The 21,427-nt window shown below is 37.3% G+C and overlaps 1 protein-coding gene across 7 annotated transcripts in view; it reads right to left on the bottom strand.

Annotated features, from left to right (window-relative positions):
• The window catches only part of Tp53bp1 (tumor protein p53 binding protein 1), a 95,980-nt gene that overhangs the window by 12,332 nt on the left and 62,221 nt on the right, over positions 1–21,427 (bottom strand). For all 7 annotated transcript variants that reach the window (XM_048793260.1, XM_048793259.1, XM_048793262.1 and 4 more), the window contains 6 exons: positions 19,858–19,950; positions 13,500–13,980; positions 12,329–12,481; positions 3,549–3,820; positions 2,767–2,916; positions 2,043–2,473 (listed from right to left, as the gene is read on the bottom strand). In XM_048793260.1, the coding sequence (XP_048649217.1) occupies positions 2,043–2,473; positions 2,767–2,916; positions 3,549–3,820; positions 12,329–12,481; positions 13,500–13,980; positions 19,858–19,950 (1,580 nt within the window). The remainder of the gene's footprint in view (positions 1–2,042; positions 2,474–2,766; positions 2,917–3,548; positions 3,821–12,328; positions 12,482–13,499; positions 13,981–19,857; positions 19,951–21,427) is intronic.

Genomic DNA, 21,427 nt, shown 5'->3' with positions numbered 1-21,427 from the left:
GAGGGGGGGGGGATGAGAACATGGCTCAGTGGTAAAGTGCCCCTGGATTCAATCTCTAGTACAAAAGACAAAAAACAAGGACTTACTGTTAACATTTTTCACTCCTATAAACAATTTTTTTTCTCTCCTATTAACTTGTGTTTAAGAAACCCAGAATCTCACCAAGGAAAAAAGTTACAGAGAAGAAAGCAGGCCTTGGTTCTTTCCTATCTGTTCCACAGAATCATTCCCCTTGTTTATTCATCTCCTAGCTTCAATCTCTATCACCAAACTAAGTCACAGAGATCAACTCAAAAAGACAAAGAAGCCCAAGGCCAAAAATACATTTAACACTAATGGAGAACTACTACTACTAGAAGCAATCTAGTGTTGACAATAGAAGACAGACTCAATAAATGGAACAGAGTCCCTACCCCTTACTGCCATTATTCACTCTGGATACTAAATTGTCTGTCTTAAAAGGGCCAAAAGTGAGCTCCTAACAGGGGCTTTGTCCTTCAAAGAACAAAAATGCATTTGATCCATACTGTGAATCAAAGATCATAAAAGACCCCCAATCTATGTGATGCTCCTAATTGATGCCTCATACAGCTGATGATGTTATCTAAAATTAACACAAATAAAGGGCCAAACAGCAAATACTCAGGGAATTCCAAATATGAGAGAGCTCGGAAGACTGCAACAGAAAGACGCTTTGCCCATTATATCCCAATCCATGTCAAGAAAATCCTCAGTCAGGATGTTTTTAAATGAAAAAAAAAAAAAAAAAAAAAAACAAGCATCCCCAAATTAGTTCAGAGAAGCCAATATATTCAAAACTTAGCTCGTGAAATAGTAAACACACACTCAAATCCCTCACCATCAATAATATTGGCTTCTACAAAAATAAGAAGCAGCACCATTCTTCAAAAACCAAACAGCAATTGAAGTCAAGCATGCAAACGAAGCACTAACAACTTCTTCCTGTGTTAAAAGATCTGAATGTACTTGCCACACTCACCTACCAAGTTCCTATCAAAACAAGTAGCAAGTTTAAAAGTCAGTGGTGAAAGAACAGAATATGGAAATGAAAAACACTAATACTGAAAGTGCAGAACTCTGACAAATGTCACCATAACCAGTGATAAAGATTAACATCACCAGTGATGTCATATATCTCCCTTGGCTCCCATATGATATGGTGAAAGGGTACTTCAGCTCTTTAACATTCTTATAAAAAACCCATAACTAAGCAAGGTATCATAGTGCGTTGTCTATAATCCCAGTGTCCCAGAAGGCTGAAACAGGAGAATCACCAGTTCAAGGCCAACACTGGCAACTTAGCAAGGCCTCAATAACTTAGAAAGACCTTGTCTCCAAAGAAATAAAAAAATAAAAAGGACTGGGGATGTAACTGAGTGGTAAAGTGCCTGGGTTCAATTCCCAGTACCAAAATAAACAAACAAAAAAACCCTATAACTCCAGGCTAATGAGAAAATATTAGACAACCCAAACTGGGGAACATTCTATAAAATACCTGTCTAGTAATCTCAAAACGGTCAAGGTCATGAAAAACAAGACAGACATTGCCACAAATCATATGTGAACAAAGGAAAACATGATAGCTAAAAATACTGTGATATCCTGGATTAAATCCTGAAACAGAAAAAGGACATGAAAGAAAAGCTGGTGAAAACCATGTAAAGTGTGGAGTTTAGTTAATAGTATGGAACTAACATTAGTTTCTGACAAATGTGTCATGCCAATTTAAGATGCTAACAATAAAGAAAGCTGGATAGAGGGTACACAGGAACTTTGTGCTATCAGCATTCTGTACGTTGCAATTTTTTTCTAAATCTAAAATTATTCCAAAAAGTTTATTTAAAAAATGCAACAAACAAAAAACCAAGTGGTAAGAATAAACTGTTTCATAGTAATGGAATCTCTGACTTTAGAGATCCTAGAAAAGGAATAGGCTGGAGGAGATGTCTTGGTAATTACTGACACAATAGAATATAGACAGTCTTAGGGCACAATCTCTACAGATCTAGTTCTTTTATTACCTGCACTGAAATACTCATCCTCCGAGAGAGCCGTCACTTCAGTATCAAGCGGGATGGGGTCACACAAAAGAATGTCTTTGCCCAACACATCACACTCGTACCCATCATCAAAGAGCAATTTATACTTCCCAGCTCCAACATCTCGTGTGATTTTCCCAGAGTAAAAATAGCCATTGGATGACCACTTGGCTACAACACGGAGCCCTACAAAGCTGTTCCCTGGAGAGGATGCATCTAAGCCATCAGAGGAGCCAGTAGCAGCCTGGAAAGGAATCTCTGGAGAATCACTACGACGCAAAGTGCTAGCACCCAGGTCTGCTCGTCTCGTAGAATCTGGCACACGGGGCACAATTCGGGTGAAGGATTTATCATCTGGTGACATGCTGGGTGAAATGTCCTCTATGCCCAATGGGCCAGGCACAACTGTTTCTCTAAAGAGATAAAAGAGACAGAAAAAGGCAGTGAATATAAGACAGAAGTTCATATCTACCAATTTCCCCACTCCTTTGTCTATGGTTCTGGGTAGCCCATTCTTTATTAACCTTATCACAGGCATAAGTAAACTTGGGCTCTCATGGTCTCACTCTGCCCACTCCCCAGTCAGCATGGGACCCTCTTCTCCCTCTGAATACCCCACACACACTCTACTCCCATCTGTTCTCTCTATTCCTATTATTTTCTGAACAAGTCACAGACTAAATTTATCTCACACTACCCGGGGTACCTGGTTCCAGTAGTCCGAGAAGGTGGGCGGCCCCTTCGCCCGCGCCCACGTGGCGTGACTGGAGCTTTCCCTCCCTGTCTGATGCCAAGGCCTGCATCACCATCCTCCTCACACACCGGCGCCCCTGTCTGACTGACCCCTTTTCTAGGACTAGAGAATGAAGACAGGTTAGTCTGATAGTACCTGCTACTGGATCCTCCTTCATAGTCTCCCCGTGGCCCTCCAACCAATCTACATGTGCTAGGGCAGCAGAAAGGTGGTTCACACATCCACCACCAAAATCTCAGCCAGAGAGTTCAAAGTATGAGATAACAAATGAAGGACATCTTCCTGTATGAATGTCTACTCCCTCCTGACAAAACTTCCTACTGCTGCCCTTAAAACCAGCACACCCATTTCTGCCCTTCAAAGGATTAAAAAAAAAAAAAAAAGCTAAGAGATACATCAAGTGGGGCCACCATCCCAAACTTCCTGTTTTCCCAACCAAAATGTGGGTAGGCTGCAGAATACAGGGGTGGTAGAAGCAACTGCCCAGCATTCCCAAAGTTCCCTCACCTGTTTTCTACATTTTCTCAAGGGCTTCTTTGCCAACAAAATCTACTTTCCACAGGGCTCCTCCCATACCAACCCCAAATAGGAAAGGAATAAATGGAGATGAAGATGAAGTCAATTCATCCTAAATCGAAGACAGGGATTTCCCATTACTCCCCTTTTCTTGTGATATTAGAATGTTAGCAACCCTGCCCCTGCTGTGACTCTCTCTTGGGAGACCCTGTCTGCACCTCAGTTTTCCTGGGCCTCCTCGAGAGCTGGGTAAGGCAAAATCTGCAGGTTCTGTCCCACTGGTTTTTCCTTTGAGTGGTCCGGCTCCTCTCCCTGAACTGCCACTGCTGTGCATGGCTGAAAGACTTGTCCCACTTGACGTGCGGTGTAAACTGGATGCCTTTGAGGAGAAGGAGCTGATATCCCCCAGATCACCTGAGGAACCCCCAGTCTGTGAAGGGGAAACTTCAGTTTCACACTCCTGACACTCTACAATTGGTTCTTCAGTCTCCTGCAGAGAAGAAATGGATACAAAAGCTAAAAGAAAGCAGAGTAACAGTGCCAATGTGATGGTTTGAAAATCCTCTAGAGATAGCAAGAAATTTCAATTCAGGAAAGTGAAAATCAGGAGGGAACTTTCTGAAATAATAGAAATGTTCTGTATCTATTTTGAGTAGTAGTTACATAAAATTGTCAGAACTCCTGAAATCTCAGATACTTGGAAGGCTAAAGGAGGAGGACTGCAAGTTTCAGGCTAGCCTGGGCAACTAACTCCTTAGCAAGATCCTGTCTCTAAGGGGGAAAAAAAAAAAAATCAAAGGTCACTCAATGCTTAGGATCTGTTCATTTTACTGGGTATATATGAAATCTCAATAAAAAGTAAAGATAGCAAATGATTAATAAGAAAGAAACCTTTATACTGAGCTGTTATCTTTTTATTGGAAAAGTTTGCAACCTTTTGTTAGCAAAAATTCTAACCTAGAAGACAGTGGTAATTTCCTTAGTGAAGAAAAGCAAGGAGGTAGGTAGGTAGGTTAGAGGAGAAAATGGGTCATTAGGAGTCCTTCCAAGTATTTCACTAACAGTGGGCAGGGGCTGGAGTTGTAGCTCGGTGGTAGAGCACTTGCCTAGCACGTGTGAGACACTGGATTCAATCCTCAGCACCACATTAAAAAAATAAATAAAATAAATGTATTGTGTCCATCTACAACTAAAAAAAATCCAAACAAACACAAACAGTGGGCAGCATTAATTACACACTTTTTAACATGATTTTTCTATATTACCTTTCAATAAGTGATCAAGGAAGCAGACAATTATAGTAAAAAATGGACTAAAAATGGTTATCACTGTAGGAAAAATGAAGACCGAAATGATTGTAATCAATCTATGAGTTTTCAGTACGAAGGGAACAAAGAATGTCAATTTGGCTTCATCTCACATTCCCACTTTAATGGGCTGGTAGTGGCTGCATAGAGCCTAGTTTTAAGCCTTCTGAGGCTAAACCCCAGGGTTCAAAGGACCAATCAGCAATGTCCCCTATAGGCACACAATAAAGAAATTACAGCATACAGGTTACAACATCTGCCATTGAGTGTAGGCTGTTCACATGACACTGTGTTAAATGTCAGAAAGGATACAGAGAAGTATAATATGACTCGTCCATCAACAAGTTTACAGTCTCTCTGGGAAGACAATATGCAATGTACACACATACATACACTTAGCTAATCCTATGAAATTATTATTTTTTACGTCTCCCTTCTTTAAAATCCATAACATAATTCTCTTTTTTTTATCCTACCTTTTTGGCTACTCCTTTTTTTATTATTTTTTGCATTTCTTTTTTTTTATTTGCTCTAATTAGTTATACATGACAGTAGAATGCATTTTTTTTAAATATATGACAGCAGAATGCATTTTGATTCATGGTACACAATTGCAGCACAACTTTTTCATTTCTCTGGTTGTACATTATATAGCATCGCACCATATATGTACCTAGGGTAATGATATTCATCTCATCCCACCATCTTTCCTGCCCCCATGGCCCCTACCCAACCCTCCCTTCCCTTTGCCCAATCAAAGTTCCTCCATTTTTACTATGCCCTGCCCCATTATGGATCAGCATCCACATATCACAGAGAAAATTTGGCCTTTGGTTTTTTTGGGATTGGCTTACTTCACTTCGCATGATATTTTCCTTCTCCAACTCCATACATTTACCTGCAAATGCCATAATTTTATTCTCTTTTAATGCTGAGTAATATTCCATTGTGTATATATACCACAGTTTCTTTATCCATTCATCTACTGAAGGGCATCTAGGTTGGTTCCACAGTATAGCTATTGTGAATTGAGCTGCTATAAACATTGATGTGGCTATGTTACTATAGTATGCTGATTTTAAGTCCTTAGGGTACAGACCGAGGAGTGGGATAGCTGGGTCAAATGGTGGTTCCATTCCAAGTTTTCTAAGGAATCTGCATACTGCTTATCAGAGTGGTTACACCAAATTGCAGTCCCACTAAAATGTATGAGTGTGCCTTTTCCCCCACATCCTTGCCAACACTTATTATTGTTTGTATTCTTGATAGCTGCCATCCTGACTGGAGTAAAGATGAAATCTTAGATTTGCATTTCTCTAATTGCTAGAGATGATGAACATTTTTTCATATATTTACTGATCGAATATACATCTTCTTCTGAGAAATGTCTGTTCAGCTCCGTAGCCCATTTATTGATTGGGTTGTTTGTTTCTTGTGTGTGTGAAGTTTTTTGAGTTCTTTATACATCCTGGAGATTAGTGCTCTATCTGACATGTGGCAAAAATTTGCTCTCAAAATGTAGGCTCTCTCTTCACCTCATTAATTGTTTCTTTGTTTTTTTTTTTTTAAAGTTCCATAGAAGCGGAAGTATTTAGTGTTAAGTATCCTAATATTACATTAAGAAAGAAACTGCTCTTTTTACTTATTTATTTATTTATTTTTGAGAGAGAGAATTTTTTTTAATATATATATATATATATATATTTTTTTTTTTTTAGTTTTCGGCAGACACAACATCTTTGTTTGTATGTGGTGCTGAGGATCAAACCCGGGCCGCATGCATGCTAGGCGAGCGTGCTACTGCTTGGACCACATCCCCAGCCCTCATTGATTGTTTCTTTTGCTGAAAAGAAGCTTTTAGTTTGAGTCCATCACATTTATTAATTCTTGATTTTATTTCTTGCACTTTAGGAGTCTTGTTTTGGCTACTCCTTTTTATGCTTCTTTTGGGGCTCCTTTATCTCTGCCTTTAAAACTGGTATTTTCCAGGATTCTGTTCTCATTTCTTTCCTCATTCTTATATGCTTTCCCTAGGTAGGTTTACCACACTCAACCCCTTCGATCTAACAGTACAAACTCAATTAAATTACTGGCATTTAATTGAGACACAAACACCTACCAAATTCTTCCCCTTGGATGTACCGGACACCTGAAATCTAACACATTCAAAACTCAATCTATGAACCTCTTATTTCCTTGCCTCTATGAATGAATCCTAGATATCCACAGTGCTTATCACATCCCCAGCAGCTCTATCTAGTGAAGGCAGATTTTTTTCAACCAAACTTCCATAAAAGAGTTTTAAAAGGGTAAGACTTTCCTGCTACATAAATACTATTAATATAAATACCATTTCTACTTCCCAACCTCATACTCCTACCAAACCACTCTTCTTTTCAACCATCTTCTCCCCTTCCTCTATTATCTACTAGTATCCTTCCAATCACTCTCACATGATGACCTTAACTACCGGTTCACAGCCCTCCTGCCTTCCCCATCTCTGCTTCTATCATCTTCTCAATGGCTCACATACATTAGATGACTCACAGCAACTTCCTAGTTTTCTGAACTAATTACCATCATTATCCTTTTCCTCTACTTGACCTCAGCATCTACTTATAGGTTCTTATTGTACACCCCCAAAGTCTCAACTACAAAGAAGCCACTCTCCAATTACTATCTCCTATTATCCAACTTTCTGGCTCTAACTGGATCCAAGTTAGTACAATCTGCCAAGATCACTTAACTAAAGTAGGTGTCATGAGCCCAGAATGTAAGATGATTTATTTTCTCAGACATGGCAAATAAGTAGGGGTCTAAGGCTATATCTCAGTTTACAGCAGGTCCAAAAATCAATAGCCAGCCTAACTGCCTTTACAACAGTAGAGGCTCCTACTCTTATAATGATTGGAGCCAAAGTTCTAAGTTAGCCTGTTATGGCTTTATTTTTTTTCCCCCAGTTTAAAGTGATTTACTTAGGGCTGGGATTGTGGCACAGTGGTACAGCACTTGCCTAGCACGTGTAAGGCACTGGGTTCGATCCTCAGCACCACATAAAAATAAATCAAATAAAGGTATTGTGTGTCCACCTGAAACTAATTATTTTAAAAAATGATTTATTTAACAAAATTGCTATGATTTACATCTTACTGCATCAATCCAAAAGTGAATATGTTCACTTATTTTCCTGTGTATTGCCCCATATGCTATATGAAGACAGAAATCTTAACCATCTTCTCTGGATATAATACCAAAATAGAGTACAGTGCCTGTCACAAATGAGGCCCTCAGTGAATGTTTACTGAATGAAGGATCTTGTCTTGCAAACCAGAAGCCTACTTATTTTCTCTGTCTCAGTTCACAGTACCACCATCTATGTAGCTACCCAGCGTCATATTAGATTGCTCCTTTTGCCTAAATCTTCACATTCAGGAGTTCACAAGGGTCTATCAATTTTTCCCTTTATATATTTCTTGCATCTATTCTCTCCTCTCAGCCCTTACTGCCTCAGTACTACCTTGACATTCATTATCTCTTTCCTAAATTATGCCTCTAATCTCAAACCACTACAATTCACTGTCATCCTGTCGCCAATCTGACACTTCCAACATGCAAATCTGAGCATGTAACTCCTTCTCCCAAAAACTTTTAAATGATTCCCACAACACAGGAGATAAAAACATCTACCCTCTTGGGCTGGGATTGTGGCTCAGTGGTAGAGCACTTGCCTAGCATGTGTGAGGCACTGGGTTTGATTCTCAGCACCACATACAAACAAATAAAATAAAAAAGCTCATCAACAACTAATAAAAATACTTTAAAAAAGTCTATCCTCTTTTCTATGACATATAAAGCACTAGGCCCTAGGCCGTTACCAATCTCAACAGTACCTTTACTCAGCCTTCCTTACCAAACATGTTTTTGTCACTGAGAGTAAAAATAATAATCCAGCATTGCATCTACTTTGCATTCTGTTTGGAATATCCTCCTACCCTACCTCTTAGTGTTATCTGCCATACTCCTCTGAGCACTATATCTTCTGTGAGGCCTTTCGACCTCCTCAAATAGGCTTGTAGGCTCCATCCCTTATTTCTAGCATATCCTCCAACCCTTCTACTACAGCAATCAACAAGTTCTGGTCTTGTTACATGTCAACTGTAAGTGCCTACAGATCAGGAACATTATCTCTTCATCTTCACAGTCCCAGTGTCTGCCACAGTACTAGGAAACTGCTGGCAAATACAGGAAAAAAATCTTCAAAAGATGACAAAAGAAACAAGAGCTGTAAAAGATGACAGAAAGCAAAGTTCTTCATTGTTATGTTTTCTCTCCTTCCCAGAACATGAATAGTTTTACACCTAGGAGTATTCCCCAGAGTTCTCTGCCCAAATCCCTGTCCACCCCACACACGTCTGTTATGTGCTGCCCACCAACTGTTTCTGTATGCTCTTTGCTTTCTGCCTCTGTGCCTCTGCTCACCAAGCCCTTTCCTCCTATCTCCCAATATCTAAAATCTTTAATATCCATCTCAAAATGTTTTTTCTCACCCAAAAAGACTTAAACAAAATTATCTTCCAATGAATTTATTCCTCCTTAGAACTACCATGATATGTGCCTTTCTTTTGGCCATATCACTTTTTGTCTTCAAAGGCAGCATTATGTAGAGATTGGGAACACAAGCTCTGAAATTATACCACCTGAATTGAATACTCATTCTTCTATTGGCTCTACAAAACTTTAGTCAATATTTTAACTTCTTATGCCTCTGTGTCCTCATCTACAAAATGATAATAATAACCCTATCTTATCTTACAGCATTTTTTTTGGAGGGGGGGTATCAGGGATTGAACCCAGGGGTGCTTAAGCACTGAGTTGAATCCCAGCCCCTTTTTTTTTCAATTTTTTTAAATGTTGATGGACTTTATTTTATTCATTTATTTATATACACTGCTGAGAATCGAACACAATGCCTCACACACTGAGCTACAACCCCAGCCCTTATATCTTGAGACAGGGTCTTACTCAGTTGCTTAGGGCCTCACTAAATTGCTGAGGCTGGCTTTGAACCTTTGAACCTGCAATCCTCCTGCCTCAGACTCCTGAGCCGCAGGGATTATGGTGCTACATAATGCACCATAGGGATTATGCCCGGCTCACAGCAAAATTTTGAGAATTAAATAAGTTAGTTCACTAAAGTTCTTATAATAATCCCTGGTACATAACAAATGTTATGTGAGTAAATATTAAAGTTATTATTTAAAGATTAGTCTTTATTATTATTTTATTTAATTAGTGTTTAACAAACCATACTCCATAGGCATATAATAGGCATTATCTTAATATATGTTCAAAGAAAAATAAGTTCAGGAAGTACTTGGTTAAACAGACTAAAATAGCCATATTTACCAGAATTCTTCTCAGAACCTTAAATGTGATTATATGTGAATTTCTATGACGATGGTGGTAGTGATAGGGTTGAATAACATTTGGTATCTTACACTTATTCATGACCATGAAACTCTTCCCTCTAGACTATCTAACAGTACTATTGTTTCCAGAAATATATACTTTAGAAAGTATCAGAATAAATACTAAATGAAGTACTAAGTATAACAATATAGTGTATCTGGCACAAATACACAATATATTATATATTACTGTATATACTATATATATACACAATATAATATATTCTATTTAATATACTGTGTGTGTGTGTATATATATATTACCATGTATACAGTATATTGTATATACTGTGTATATAAAATACAGTATATCTGACACAGATATATTATACTAATGTGGACTACAGCAGTTTCAATTTTTCACGAAGGCAAATTATTTTTCAATAAAACTATTGAGTTCATAAATTCCCCAAAATCATGACATAAAAAATTCCATGAACAGGGCTGGGGTTGTGGCTACAGCACTTGACTGGCATGTGTAAGGCACTGGGTTCGATTCTCAGCACCACAAATAAATTAATTAATTAATTAATTAAAGGTCTATCATCAACTTAAAAAAAAAATCTTAAAAAAAAAAAATCCATGAACAAAAATGCTTTAAAAAATATTTAATGGGGCTGGGGTTGTGGCTCAGCTATAGTACTCATCTAGCACGTGTGAGGCCCTGGGTTCGATCCTCAGCACCACATAAAAATAAATAAAAATAAATGTATTGTGTCCAACTACTTCTAAAAAATAAATATTTAAAAATAAAGTTGAGCCAAGTATGATGGCACATGCCTATAATCCCCAGCTGCTTGGGAGGCTGAGCCAGAGGATTACAAATTTGAGGCCCTAGGAAATTAACAAGACTCAGTCTCAAAATTAAAAAAAAAGCTGGGGATGTAGCTCAGTGCATGAAGCTCTGAGTTCCATGCCCAGCATTGAAAAGAAAAAAAGAAGATAAATCAATATTTTATAATATTTTTGAGAATCTGTATATGATAAAGAATAAAAGACAATTTCTCAAATTGATGTCAAATGTTATCTAACATGAGGATCACAACTGTATATTACTGAACAATAGGAATGTTCCATTTAAGAAACATATATACCAGAGTTTAATTCTTCCTAAGCACAACTTTCTACATGGTTAGCTCACAATTATGCAACAATGTAGGGTTAAATAGGGTTATTATTATCATTACAGAAAAATGTCTGGATAAAGGAGATAAGAAAGGAGGAAGATAATAGTTGTGCCTCCTATCAATTAATAAAATAGTTCCACATACCACCATATGTACCAATAAAGATCTCAGATCTTTAGAAAATCTATCTAATCTCAGCCAATATTAAATCTAAATTAAGTCAATAAATGACATTGTTCATTAACAAGTCAATAAATACCAATATTATGCACTGACATATTAGTAAGTCCATAATGAATCTCACTGAAAAACTAAGGTGCATCTCTTACCAACAAGTCCATGACCTATGACAATACACAGATAGAGACCAAAAAAGAATATAATGACTAGACATAAAAAACAACAAGGAGGGGCTGGGATTGTAGCTCAGTGGCAGAGCACTTGACTCATACATGTGAGGCACTGGGTTTGATCCTCAGCACCACATAAAAATACATAAACAAAATAAAGATATTGTATCTATGTATAACTAAAACAAATTAAAATAAAACACAACAACAAAGAAACACATGCATCTAAAAAGGGAATTCTAAGCTTCATCTGAGTTTCAAAAGATTTTAAATGATACATAAAATTTTTTTAAAAAATATTTATTTATTTATGTATTTTTTTAGTTTTAGGTGAACATATTATTTTGTTTTTATGTGATGCTGAGGATCGAACCCAGTGCCTCATGCATGCTAGGCGAGCACTCTACCACTGAGCCACAATCCCAGCCCCTGATACATAAAATCTATATACATGAAAGATTTAGAGATTTATCAACCTGTTTTTTACAGAAAAGGAAAAACCTAATGGGACTGACCAAAGATCAAAGAGCAAGCCATGCTTGAAGAAAACACAGAATACAGAATTTCTCTTTTTTAACCCAATTCTTATATCTTTTATAATAATAATAATAATAATGAGGAGGAGGAGAGGAAAAGGAGGAAGAGAAGGAGGAAAACCAAGTATTAGAACTAGTGGCATAGGAAAAGGGGTGTGCAAGATGAGTTTTCAATACAAAGAAACTTGCCACACAGACCCAGGGTATTACCTCAGTAACTTTTCTTTCTACTTCTGTTCCATCCACATAATATACATCTGTGATGACACGGGTGACAACTGTACGCACTTCACGGATTGTTCTCAAGTGGCGATGCAAGACATGGCCATGTGGAGGATGAGGCATATCAAACTCTTCTTCCCCCTATGACAGATACAGAACACAAGCACAGGTCTAACGGTAAATGCCAGAATCACAAATCAACTTCTTAATGATGAGTGCTGTTCAGAGGATTCATGAATCTAACATGATGAAACTTTCCAGCTGCTTTGCTTTCTATTCATCTATAGATAAGTCAGAAAATGGACCAGCTATATAGTCAGACACTAGAAAGATATGTGTCAGCATGCCTTGATGTGAAATGACCTAATACTGCTTATGTCTAGGGGTATTTAAGCAAATTTTGATACTTAAAAGTACATTATTCTTAGATTATAATCCTTCTCATTTTGATGATGCCTTGTTAATTAACATACAAATTTACAGTTCCAACTGTTCTTTAGATAAAAAGCAATGCCAACTGAACTTTATGAACTTCTATTGTTAACACATTTCTACTACTCTTATCCTCTTACCTACTCAATTTTTACTAGTACTCACAGTTCCCTACACTATCCTAGGAACCTGTTCTTCCTCTAACCTCACTTTCATCAGTCCCATTGTCTCTAGTCTTAGCCTCTTTCCTTTAGTTCCCAGTCACTTTGGACCCTTCCCTATCTCTCTATGCCTGTCACTGTTCTTTCTGATTCCACTACTGTGATACACTTTATTTTCTACTGTCTGAATTCCTGGAAATGCTGGTGAAACAGATTTAGGGGAGAGATAATTAATTAGCTCTAATAATTAGAATAAAGGATGTGAAATGGAAACAGAAGGAAAAGACTGTGGAGAAAATTGTAGGACCCAGACTGTATCCTTGCTTTCTATTCCACTAAAGGCCTATTTGACAAACTAGCACTAGTCCACTTTCCCTAAAACAATACCCACTGTAGAGTTAACTATAATTTTCACCACCCTAACTCTATCCTGGATAAGCTGCTTTTCTTTGAACAAAACTATACAAAACTTCTAAGAGTTGTCATTAGGAAGAAGTGTTACAACTTAAATTCTCTGAGTATTCAGTCAAAAGCAAGGCCTCTGAAGTGTTCTGGTATGCTCTCACCTGGCTATGGAGTGACTCTGTATCATCCCCAGAAGCACTGACTGGTTTCTCACCACTTCCCCTCTCAGTCTGCACGGTGGCATCTTGTTTTCCAGAGGTCTGATCCACAGTACTGGTCCCCTGCTCACATACATTCTTTACTGTCTGGGTTGCAGCTGAAACTGTTTCTGGGACCCACAGAGAACGTTCCATGGTCTGGATTCCTATATTATTTTGGGTAGGCCTTTCAATCAAGGCCTTACTAGATTTTTCCTGATTGGTGTTCTGTCCTTTCTGGACTTCTTGTACATCCATCTCCATCACTTCTTCTTGAGGGCTGGATGGCCCCTGTGTGATCCTCTGATGTGAGGCAAGAGAGGCAGAATCCTCAACAGGACTGATGGGCTTCATAGGCTGTTCATTCTGCCTGATCCTTTGATCAACTTCCAATTTTTCTTTCTCCTCCTCTTCTTGAGTACTTGGAAAATGGAGTAAGTTCCCCCTAAAATTAAAACAATGTGTTGTGGTGTGAACATGGTTCCTTCCCTTTTAAACTCATGTGGTCATACGGGATTAAGAGGGTTGAAACTTAATCCAACTATCACATTTTAGAGGTGGGACTTGAGAGATAATTAAGATTAGATAAGGTCATAAGGGTAGGTTCCGCACAAGTAAGAGACCTGAGCTAATACATGCAACTCCCTCTCTTTTATAATGTGATGCCCTGCCCTATCATGAGACTCTTGACAGCAAGGCCACGACCAGATGCAGCCCCTTGACTTAGGAACAGAACTATGATCCAAATAAACCTCCTTTCTTTATAACCTACCCACACTGTGTACTATGTTATTAGCAACAGAAAATGGATGAAGTGAACCAGGATGTTGTGTCAAATAAGACAGAGAACAAAAGAGAAACAGAGAATGTATAGTGGCAATGGGGAACTCAGACAATTTTAGTAACACAAGGATGAGAGAAATTACTATGGCCAAGCACATCACTTTGTGAGGCCCATCACAAATGCATTCCTATGAACAAGTAATGGTAGCAGGACCATTCCATCATGAGGCTAAAATGGTCATATCATTTCTTCCTAACAGTAGTATGACCACTGAAACCTAATGCAGGAAAATAAGGTGAAAATTAAGATGTAGAGACATCACTGAAGTCACAGACAATACAAGACAGCTTAGAGTTCTACTTCAAAAAAAAAAAAATCAACTAGGTTAAGATGTCTCATTTGTTAATGAATAGGTCTAAGATTCCTTAACTGATACCTAACATTACAGATACCATTTATCTTCTCCTGGCTAATAACTTTAAGAAATCAAATCCAATCTTTAAAGGAGAAAGTTGTTGGTGAGATTCTGGTTTTGCTAGCTAAATGGGTATATTTACAGATAAAATTTCAGAGTAACTTGGTTCCTCAAAGATAGTTCTCAAAGATATAGTCCATTTCTTCTCATTAGTCTTTCCACTTAGGCATCAGTGATTTGCTCATTTATTCCACAAGCATTTGCGGAATGTCTCCTATAAATTAAATATCATGCTTTCTGAGGTGACTAGGAACTTAAATGTCCTTAACAATTCTCCAGAATAAAAAGGGCCCAGGCTAACTCCAAATTAGGAGGTTACATAGAAATTCATCTTATTCATCTTTATATTTAAAACATGTAACACATAGTTCAAAATGAGTGCTTAATACATGTAAGCTGAACAAAAGAATGAATATTCTCTGAATCAATAAGCTGAAAACTCTACTTAAGGTTAAATAAACAGTGATTGAGGGTGTAGCACAGTGGCAGAGCACTCACCTAGCACACATGAGGCACTCAATCCTCAGCACCACATAAAAATAAATAAAAGTATTATGTCCATCTACAACTAAAAATTTTAAAAGACTAAATAAACACACACTAGTGCATTTTTAGTCTACATAATATTTAAATAGCCAGAATAAAGATTAAAAAATCCATTCGTAATTGACCATGCTGAGATCACATCTAGAATATGTTTCAGTTTGGGGTATCACATTTTATAAGGCATAAACTGAAATAAATCCTGAAGATAACCTTGAGACTGTAGAAACCACATCATATGTTTGTTGCTTTAAGTATTTGGCCAAAGAAAGACCGAATTTGGGCTTTCTCCTATTTGGGAGCAGCTCTCATTCTTAGCAGCTGAACTCACCTAGGTAGAAAGAATAAAGGAAGCATGAATAGCTCTTTAGGGCTTGCTTTGCTCTGGATCTTGAATGAGGAAAAGAAAACATTTTTAAGGTTTCTATGTTGTTCAGTTCAGTTTAATATAATAGAAGATTGAGGAAGGATAAGGAATAAACTTCTGTGCTCTCAGGAACTTCAGCTGAATGTGGATCTATGCTCCAATGAAGAAGAGACACTCATAATGAGTAGCACCTACTTCTAACAAGTCTTATAAATGATCATATATAAAAAAGTACTGTATAGATGTGTAACCAATACTAGTTGCACAAAATAAAGCAATTAAAGAGATTCAATTCGCCAGGTGCAGTGGCTCATGCCTGTAATCCCAGTGGCTCGGGAGGCAGAGGCAGGAGGATTGTGAGTTCAAAGCCATCCTCAGCAATTTAGTGAGGCGCTAAGCAACTCAGTGAGACCCTGTCTCTAATAAATACAAAATAGGGCTAGGGATGTGGCTCAGTGGTTGAGTGCCCCTGAGTTCAATCCCTGGTATCCAAAAAAAACCAAAAAAAACCAAGAGACTCAATTCACCTTCTATATGAATTGAATATTTATGTTTAAACCTTTAAGATATCTAACATATCATTAGTTAAGCAAAAATGAAGGTAAGTCAAAAGCCAAAAGGGTCAGGATTCAATTAATAATTTCAATTACCATTACTTCCCACCCTTGAGTAAGATTACACATTTTACCTCATATATCTGTGTCCACTCAAAAATCATAAATTAAATACTATCCCCCAAGGTAATTTTATTCAGGGGTAAGGCCTTTTTGAGTAAGGTCATGAGGGCAGAACCCTCATGAATGCCCTTATAAAGGAGACCTCAGAGAGCTTCCTCATAGAAAGTGAGGCCCTTGCCCTCACCAGACATCAAGTTTGCCAAAGCTTTAAGACTTTCCAAAACAATAAGAAATTTCTGTTGTTCATAAGTTACCCAGTGTAATGACAGCTTATAACAGCAGCCCAAAGAGACTAAGACATTGGGGTAGAACCTCTGAATGGAATTTCACTGCTAAAGTAAAGTCTATTTTTTTAAATACCTTTATTTTATTTATTTATTTATTTATTTTTATGTAGTGCTAAGAATCTAATCCAGGTCCTTGCATGTGCGAGGCAAGCACTCTACCACTGAACCACAACCTCAGCCCTAAAGTTCTATTTTATTTTGAACTTTTTCTTCCCCCTCAAGTATTAAGGTTGGTTTTTTTACCCCCTCTAAATATGTAATCAGAATTCTTCCCTCTTTAAAGACCAAAAGCAACTCATTAACACACTAGCAATATTCAGCAGATTCCCCTACCAAAATATCAGAAATTTGGTATTTATCATTCTCATGTTAGCATTGCTCAAATGATTAATGTTAAAAGTACAGGCTCTGCCACTCAAGTTCGTGTGTGTGTGTGTATTCACTGACGAGATTTGATGATAAATTAATAAGAGGCAAAAAAAAAAAAAATAATTGCTTTCTGGGTGTTTAAAACCAAAAACTTGGGACAAAGTCAAGGAAGTAAAAGGGCTAAGGGAAAAGCAGCCAACATTTGGCCCTTGCCCTCTAAGGTCAGCCAGGATACACAGAAAAAGGGGACCCCTCTCTGGGCCCTGCAACTCTGGTTAATAGAGAGGACTCTAGAGAACAGTAAGCCAATCAGTGTACATTCTACAAAGAGGAGGGTCACTGGAGACAGAAATGTTCCTGATACTTTCAAGAGAAGCCACAAGTGGTCAACCAGAGCCTGAGCCATCCTGGCAGGTGGCACCACTGGTAGAGGAAAGCTAAAGGAGCCAAGAGGCTTCGCACACATCTCCAAGAGTGATCTCTGAGGAATCTAAGCTGACTCTTAAGTAAAGCTGGAGGCTATGAAGGAAGGGTTCTTGTGTGAGAGTGTCTAATAATAATGATCACTAGAGTTGCAAATCTGTCCTGAGTTAATTTGAGTCTGATTTCATAGACCTACAAATCTTCCTAATCTCTTATACACTGAAGAACTTGATCTGTTTTTCACTGATAAGATTGAATTACTGTCCTCATGGTTTTCAGAGACTGGCTGAAATACTAATTGTTTTTGTGCTAATTGTTTACAAAAAATTAATGCTTTGCTATTTTTATTGTTGTCTTAGCATGATCCCTACCCCTATGTATGCCTTGTCCAGTCACCTGCTATCTGCCACTGTAGATCTCTGAACTACTCTGATGCTGAATGCCCTTAATTGTCCACATTCCACCCAGAACAAGGATAGAGAACAAGGACTTTGAGTTACTTCCCCCATCTTCACCCCATTTCACCAGGAAGTAGCTTTGAGATATTATCACCCACTTTCCGTCAAAATGGAAGCCAGAAATTGACAGTGGAGAAATGTAACAGGGGTTCACTTGATGCTTTGACTATATTCCTTGTGGCTTTGAAACTTACATGTTTTCTTCTTTTTCCCAATCTTCTTCTCCCAGACCTTTTCCTCCCTGATTTTCTTTTCCTTAACCTCTTCCTTCCTGCTCTTCTCCTCCCTGCTCTTCTTTTCCCTGATCTTTTCTTTCCTGATCTCCCCTCCCTAATCTCATTTTCTCTGAATCACCTCTTTAAAAACCCTGTTCCCCATGATGGGCAGAACCACAGCCTTTGGGACAGGAGTTCCCTGTGTTTCTCCTCTGCTTTAGCAAAGCAATTAACTTTTTCTTTTTTCTCAAAAAAAAAAAAAAAAAAAAAAAAAAGCCATAATTGCAACATATATATTGCAAAAAGTGTTGTCCCACTCCTACCAAGTTTATAAATCTTTAGATAAAAACAAAGCCATAAGAAAAATCCACCATGAAAATGTATATTAATGTCTCAATAATCACCAAAGGAAGAATCTTTGGCATCAGAAAAGAGCTTTAAAAGCAAGGAAATCCAATAAATTATAAGTAGTACACACTTCTTTCTCCATTAGTTACAGCTACATGATTGTACTCTGGTCACCATATACCAAGATTTGGAAACAGATGTTAAGAAAGCAAATTTTAGCAGGAAAAAAGCCTGGATAAAATTAATCCAAAGTGAATCAGGGAAGAATAAATAAGTCTCCACTTTAAGAAAGTTGTAACCATTCAGTTCTGTGTATAGGTCTGACCATGGAACAACTGCAATCAAATCCAGATTGCTTCCCATGTCCTGTTAATGTTCCTAACATTTTTTTTTTGTTAGTTTTCTTCTTTTTCCCTTTGCCCCTCTATTTTAAATCACTCTAATAAAAAGGATACAATGCCATCAATAAATTTAGTAAAAGCTAGGCCATAATACCACTTTTAGAATCACACAAAGTGATATTTGACACAATGAGTCTTTTTTTGAACACAAAAGAGGCTCTGATTTTCTTGCCATCAAGGCCAATGAAGTCCTAAGAATATCAACAAGCTCACATTTAATAATCAGATTACCCAGTAAAGGCACTGACATGTCTCTTCTAACTATTTCTAGAACACAGAAAAAATGCTACCAATACACTATTAGGGATATACCTACTAACAAATTATCATCACATTATCTATTTAAAAAAATCAATGAATTCTAGAGATGAAAGATACTACTTAATAATGAAAATAAAAGTTTACTTCCATTGCCATTTCTTTTTCCCCTATGCTAAATGTAAGAATCATATATTCCCAACATGGTACTTTGTAATAATTTAAATAGAAAAGAAACACTTTGACTCAAGAGATTTTTGTTGTTTGCTTTTTCTTGCTTCAGAGTATCCTAAAAGGTTATGAAATAAAGAAATTATGGAAAAATCAATTCATTAAGGTTGAAAAACTTTTTAAATTTGAGATATTAAGCATCTCATATGTTGCCCTATAGGAAACTAAGAGAATAAAAATCTGTTAAAAGCAAACATTATTTCTTCAGCTAAGAAAAAAAAAACAAACCTCAGAACAGAATAACATATTAAATTTATGAAGACTGAGTCATTTTGAACTAATACAACTGGCAGATAAAATCTGTATCTATAAAATATTTACTAAAATTTCTCATAACATCTCATTTATGACTCAATCCACATGTCCTAGTTCCCCAGACTAAAAAAAAAAAAAAGCTCAAGCTCACAAAACAGTAGCAGTACATATGAATTTTGGTACCAAACAAAATTGATATACCCCCCAAAATGCTGTGAAAATAAATTTTACCTGATGGGTACAGAGGTGGGATCCTCACCCACAGTCTCATCCTCTTGTCGGGCTTCACAGATACAGCTAAACACGGACATGGTCTTCTGGGGACTAAGACAATACATTAAAGCAATATATGGTGTTAGTTTAGGAAGAAAAAGTACCTCTGGAGATTATCCTTTAAGCACAGAGGGAATCCCTTCCCTGCATTCCAAACACCAAAATGCAAATTCTTCATCATATTTCAAAGTAGCCTAATAAACTTTCAAGTAAGATTCACTGGAAATAAGTAGACAGAGTACTATATTAAATACTATAAAGATGTGATCATTAAAATCCAGAATGTAAGAAACTATAGAATGTGAGGGATGGAGAGGGAAATATATAATTTTAAGAAAGCATTCAGACATATCAATCAAATGCAATTTTGACACAAACTGTAAAAAAAAAAAAAAAAAAATGAGCAGAGAAATCTGACCACTGGATATTTGATAACACTAAGAAATCACTGTCAGTCAGGCTTAGTGGTACATGACTATAATCCCAGCAGCTCAGAAGGATAAGACAGGAGGATCACGAGTTCAAAGCCAGTCTCAACAACAGCAAGGTGCTAAGCAACTCAGTGAGACCCTCTCTAAATAAAATACAAAATAGGGCTGGGGATGTGGCTGGTCAAGTGCCCCTGAATTCAATCCCCAGTACCAAAAAAAAAAAAAAAAAGAGAGAGAGAGAGAGAGAGAGGGAGAGAAAAGAAATCATTGTCAATTATGTGGTTGACTTTTTAAAATAAAAACCCTTATGTTTTAGAGATAGCATTAAAATATTTACAGATAAAATGACATAATGCTAGAATTATCTTCAAAATAATCCAGTGCAGAAGGGGGTGCTGGAAGTATTTATAAATGAAACAAGAATGGCCACAAGTTGGCAATCTTTGAAACATGGTCATGCTTTATATTTCTATTTTTGTTAGTGCTTAAAAGTTTCTATCACTCCTGAAACTTTCCATTGTAACATGATTGAGAAATACAGTGATGCCAAGAAATTTGAATACAGTCCAGTTACAGGTAACACTTAAAAGTTTCACCTAAATGCAAAGGAAGCAGTGATTAGTTATAATATTCTAAAAAAAAAAAAAAAAAAGCTTACTTTTAAGTGACTTCTTATGGTGAACTCAAAGGTAAAAATCAATGATCAAAAATTTTAAAAAACATTTTCTTACATACCAAATTTGCTTCACAAAGATACTAATGAATTTCATCTCATTCCATTATCTACTATCCCAACCCTCTGATCAAGGTTTTTTTCTCCACCTTACATTATGCCCTAAGGGTTCAAAAGCTTCAGCATTACATTCTATCCCCTTTGAAAATGCACATATACAGGCTAATAACAATTGCCTGGCACACAATTCTCCTAAAGTCAAAGAGACCAGATACAAATGCCACTTTCTTCAACTTTTATGACCACATATCATTAATGGGTCTTTTGAGCAGCGGGTATTGCACAGTGGTAGAGCACTAGCTTAACATGCACATGGCCCTTGGTTAGATCCTCAGCACTGGAAAGTAAATGGGGGGGGGGGGGG

Source organism: Marmota marmota, unplaced genomic scaffold (genome assembly GCF_001458135.2).
Source record: "Marmota marmota marmota unplaced genomic scaffold, marMar, whole genome shotgun sequence".
In the NCBI taxonomy this organism is placed as follows: Eukaryota; Metazoa; Chordata; class Mammalia; order Rodentia; family Sciuridae; genus Marmota; species Marmota marmota.
Note: the sequence above shows the minus strand (reverse complement) of the source record. Positions and strands in the feature narration are given on the sequence as shown.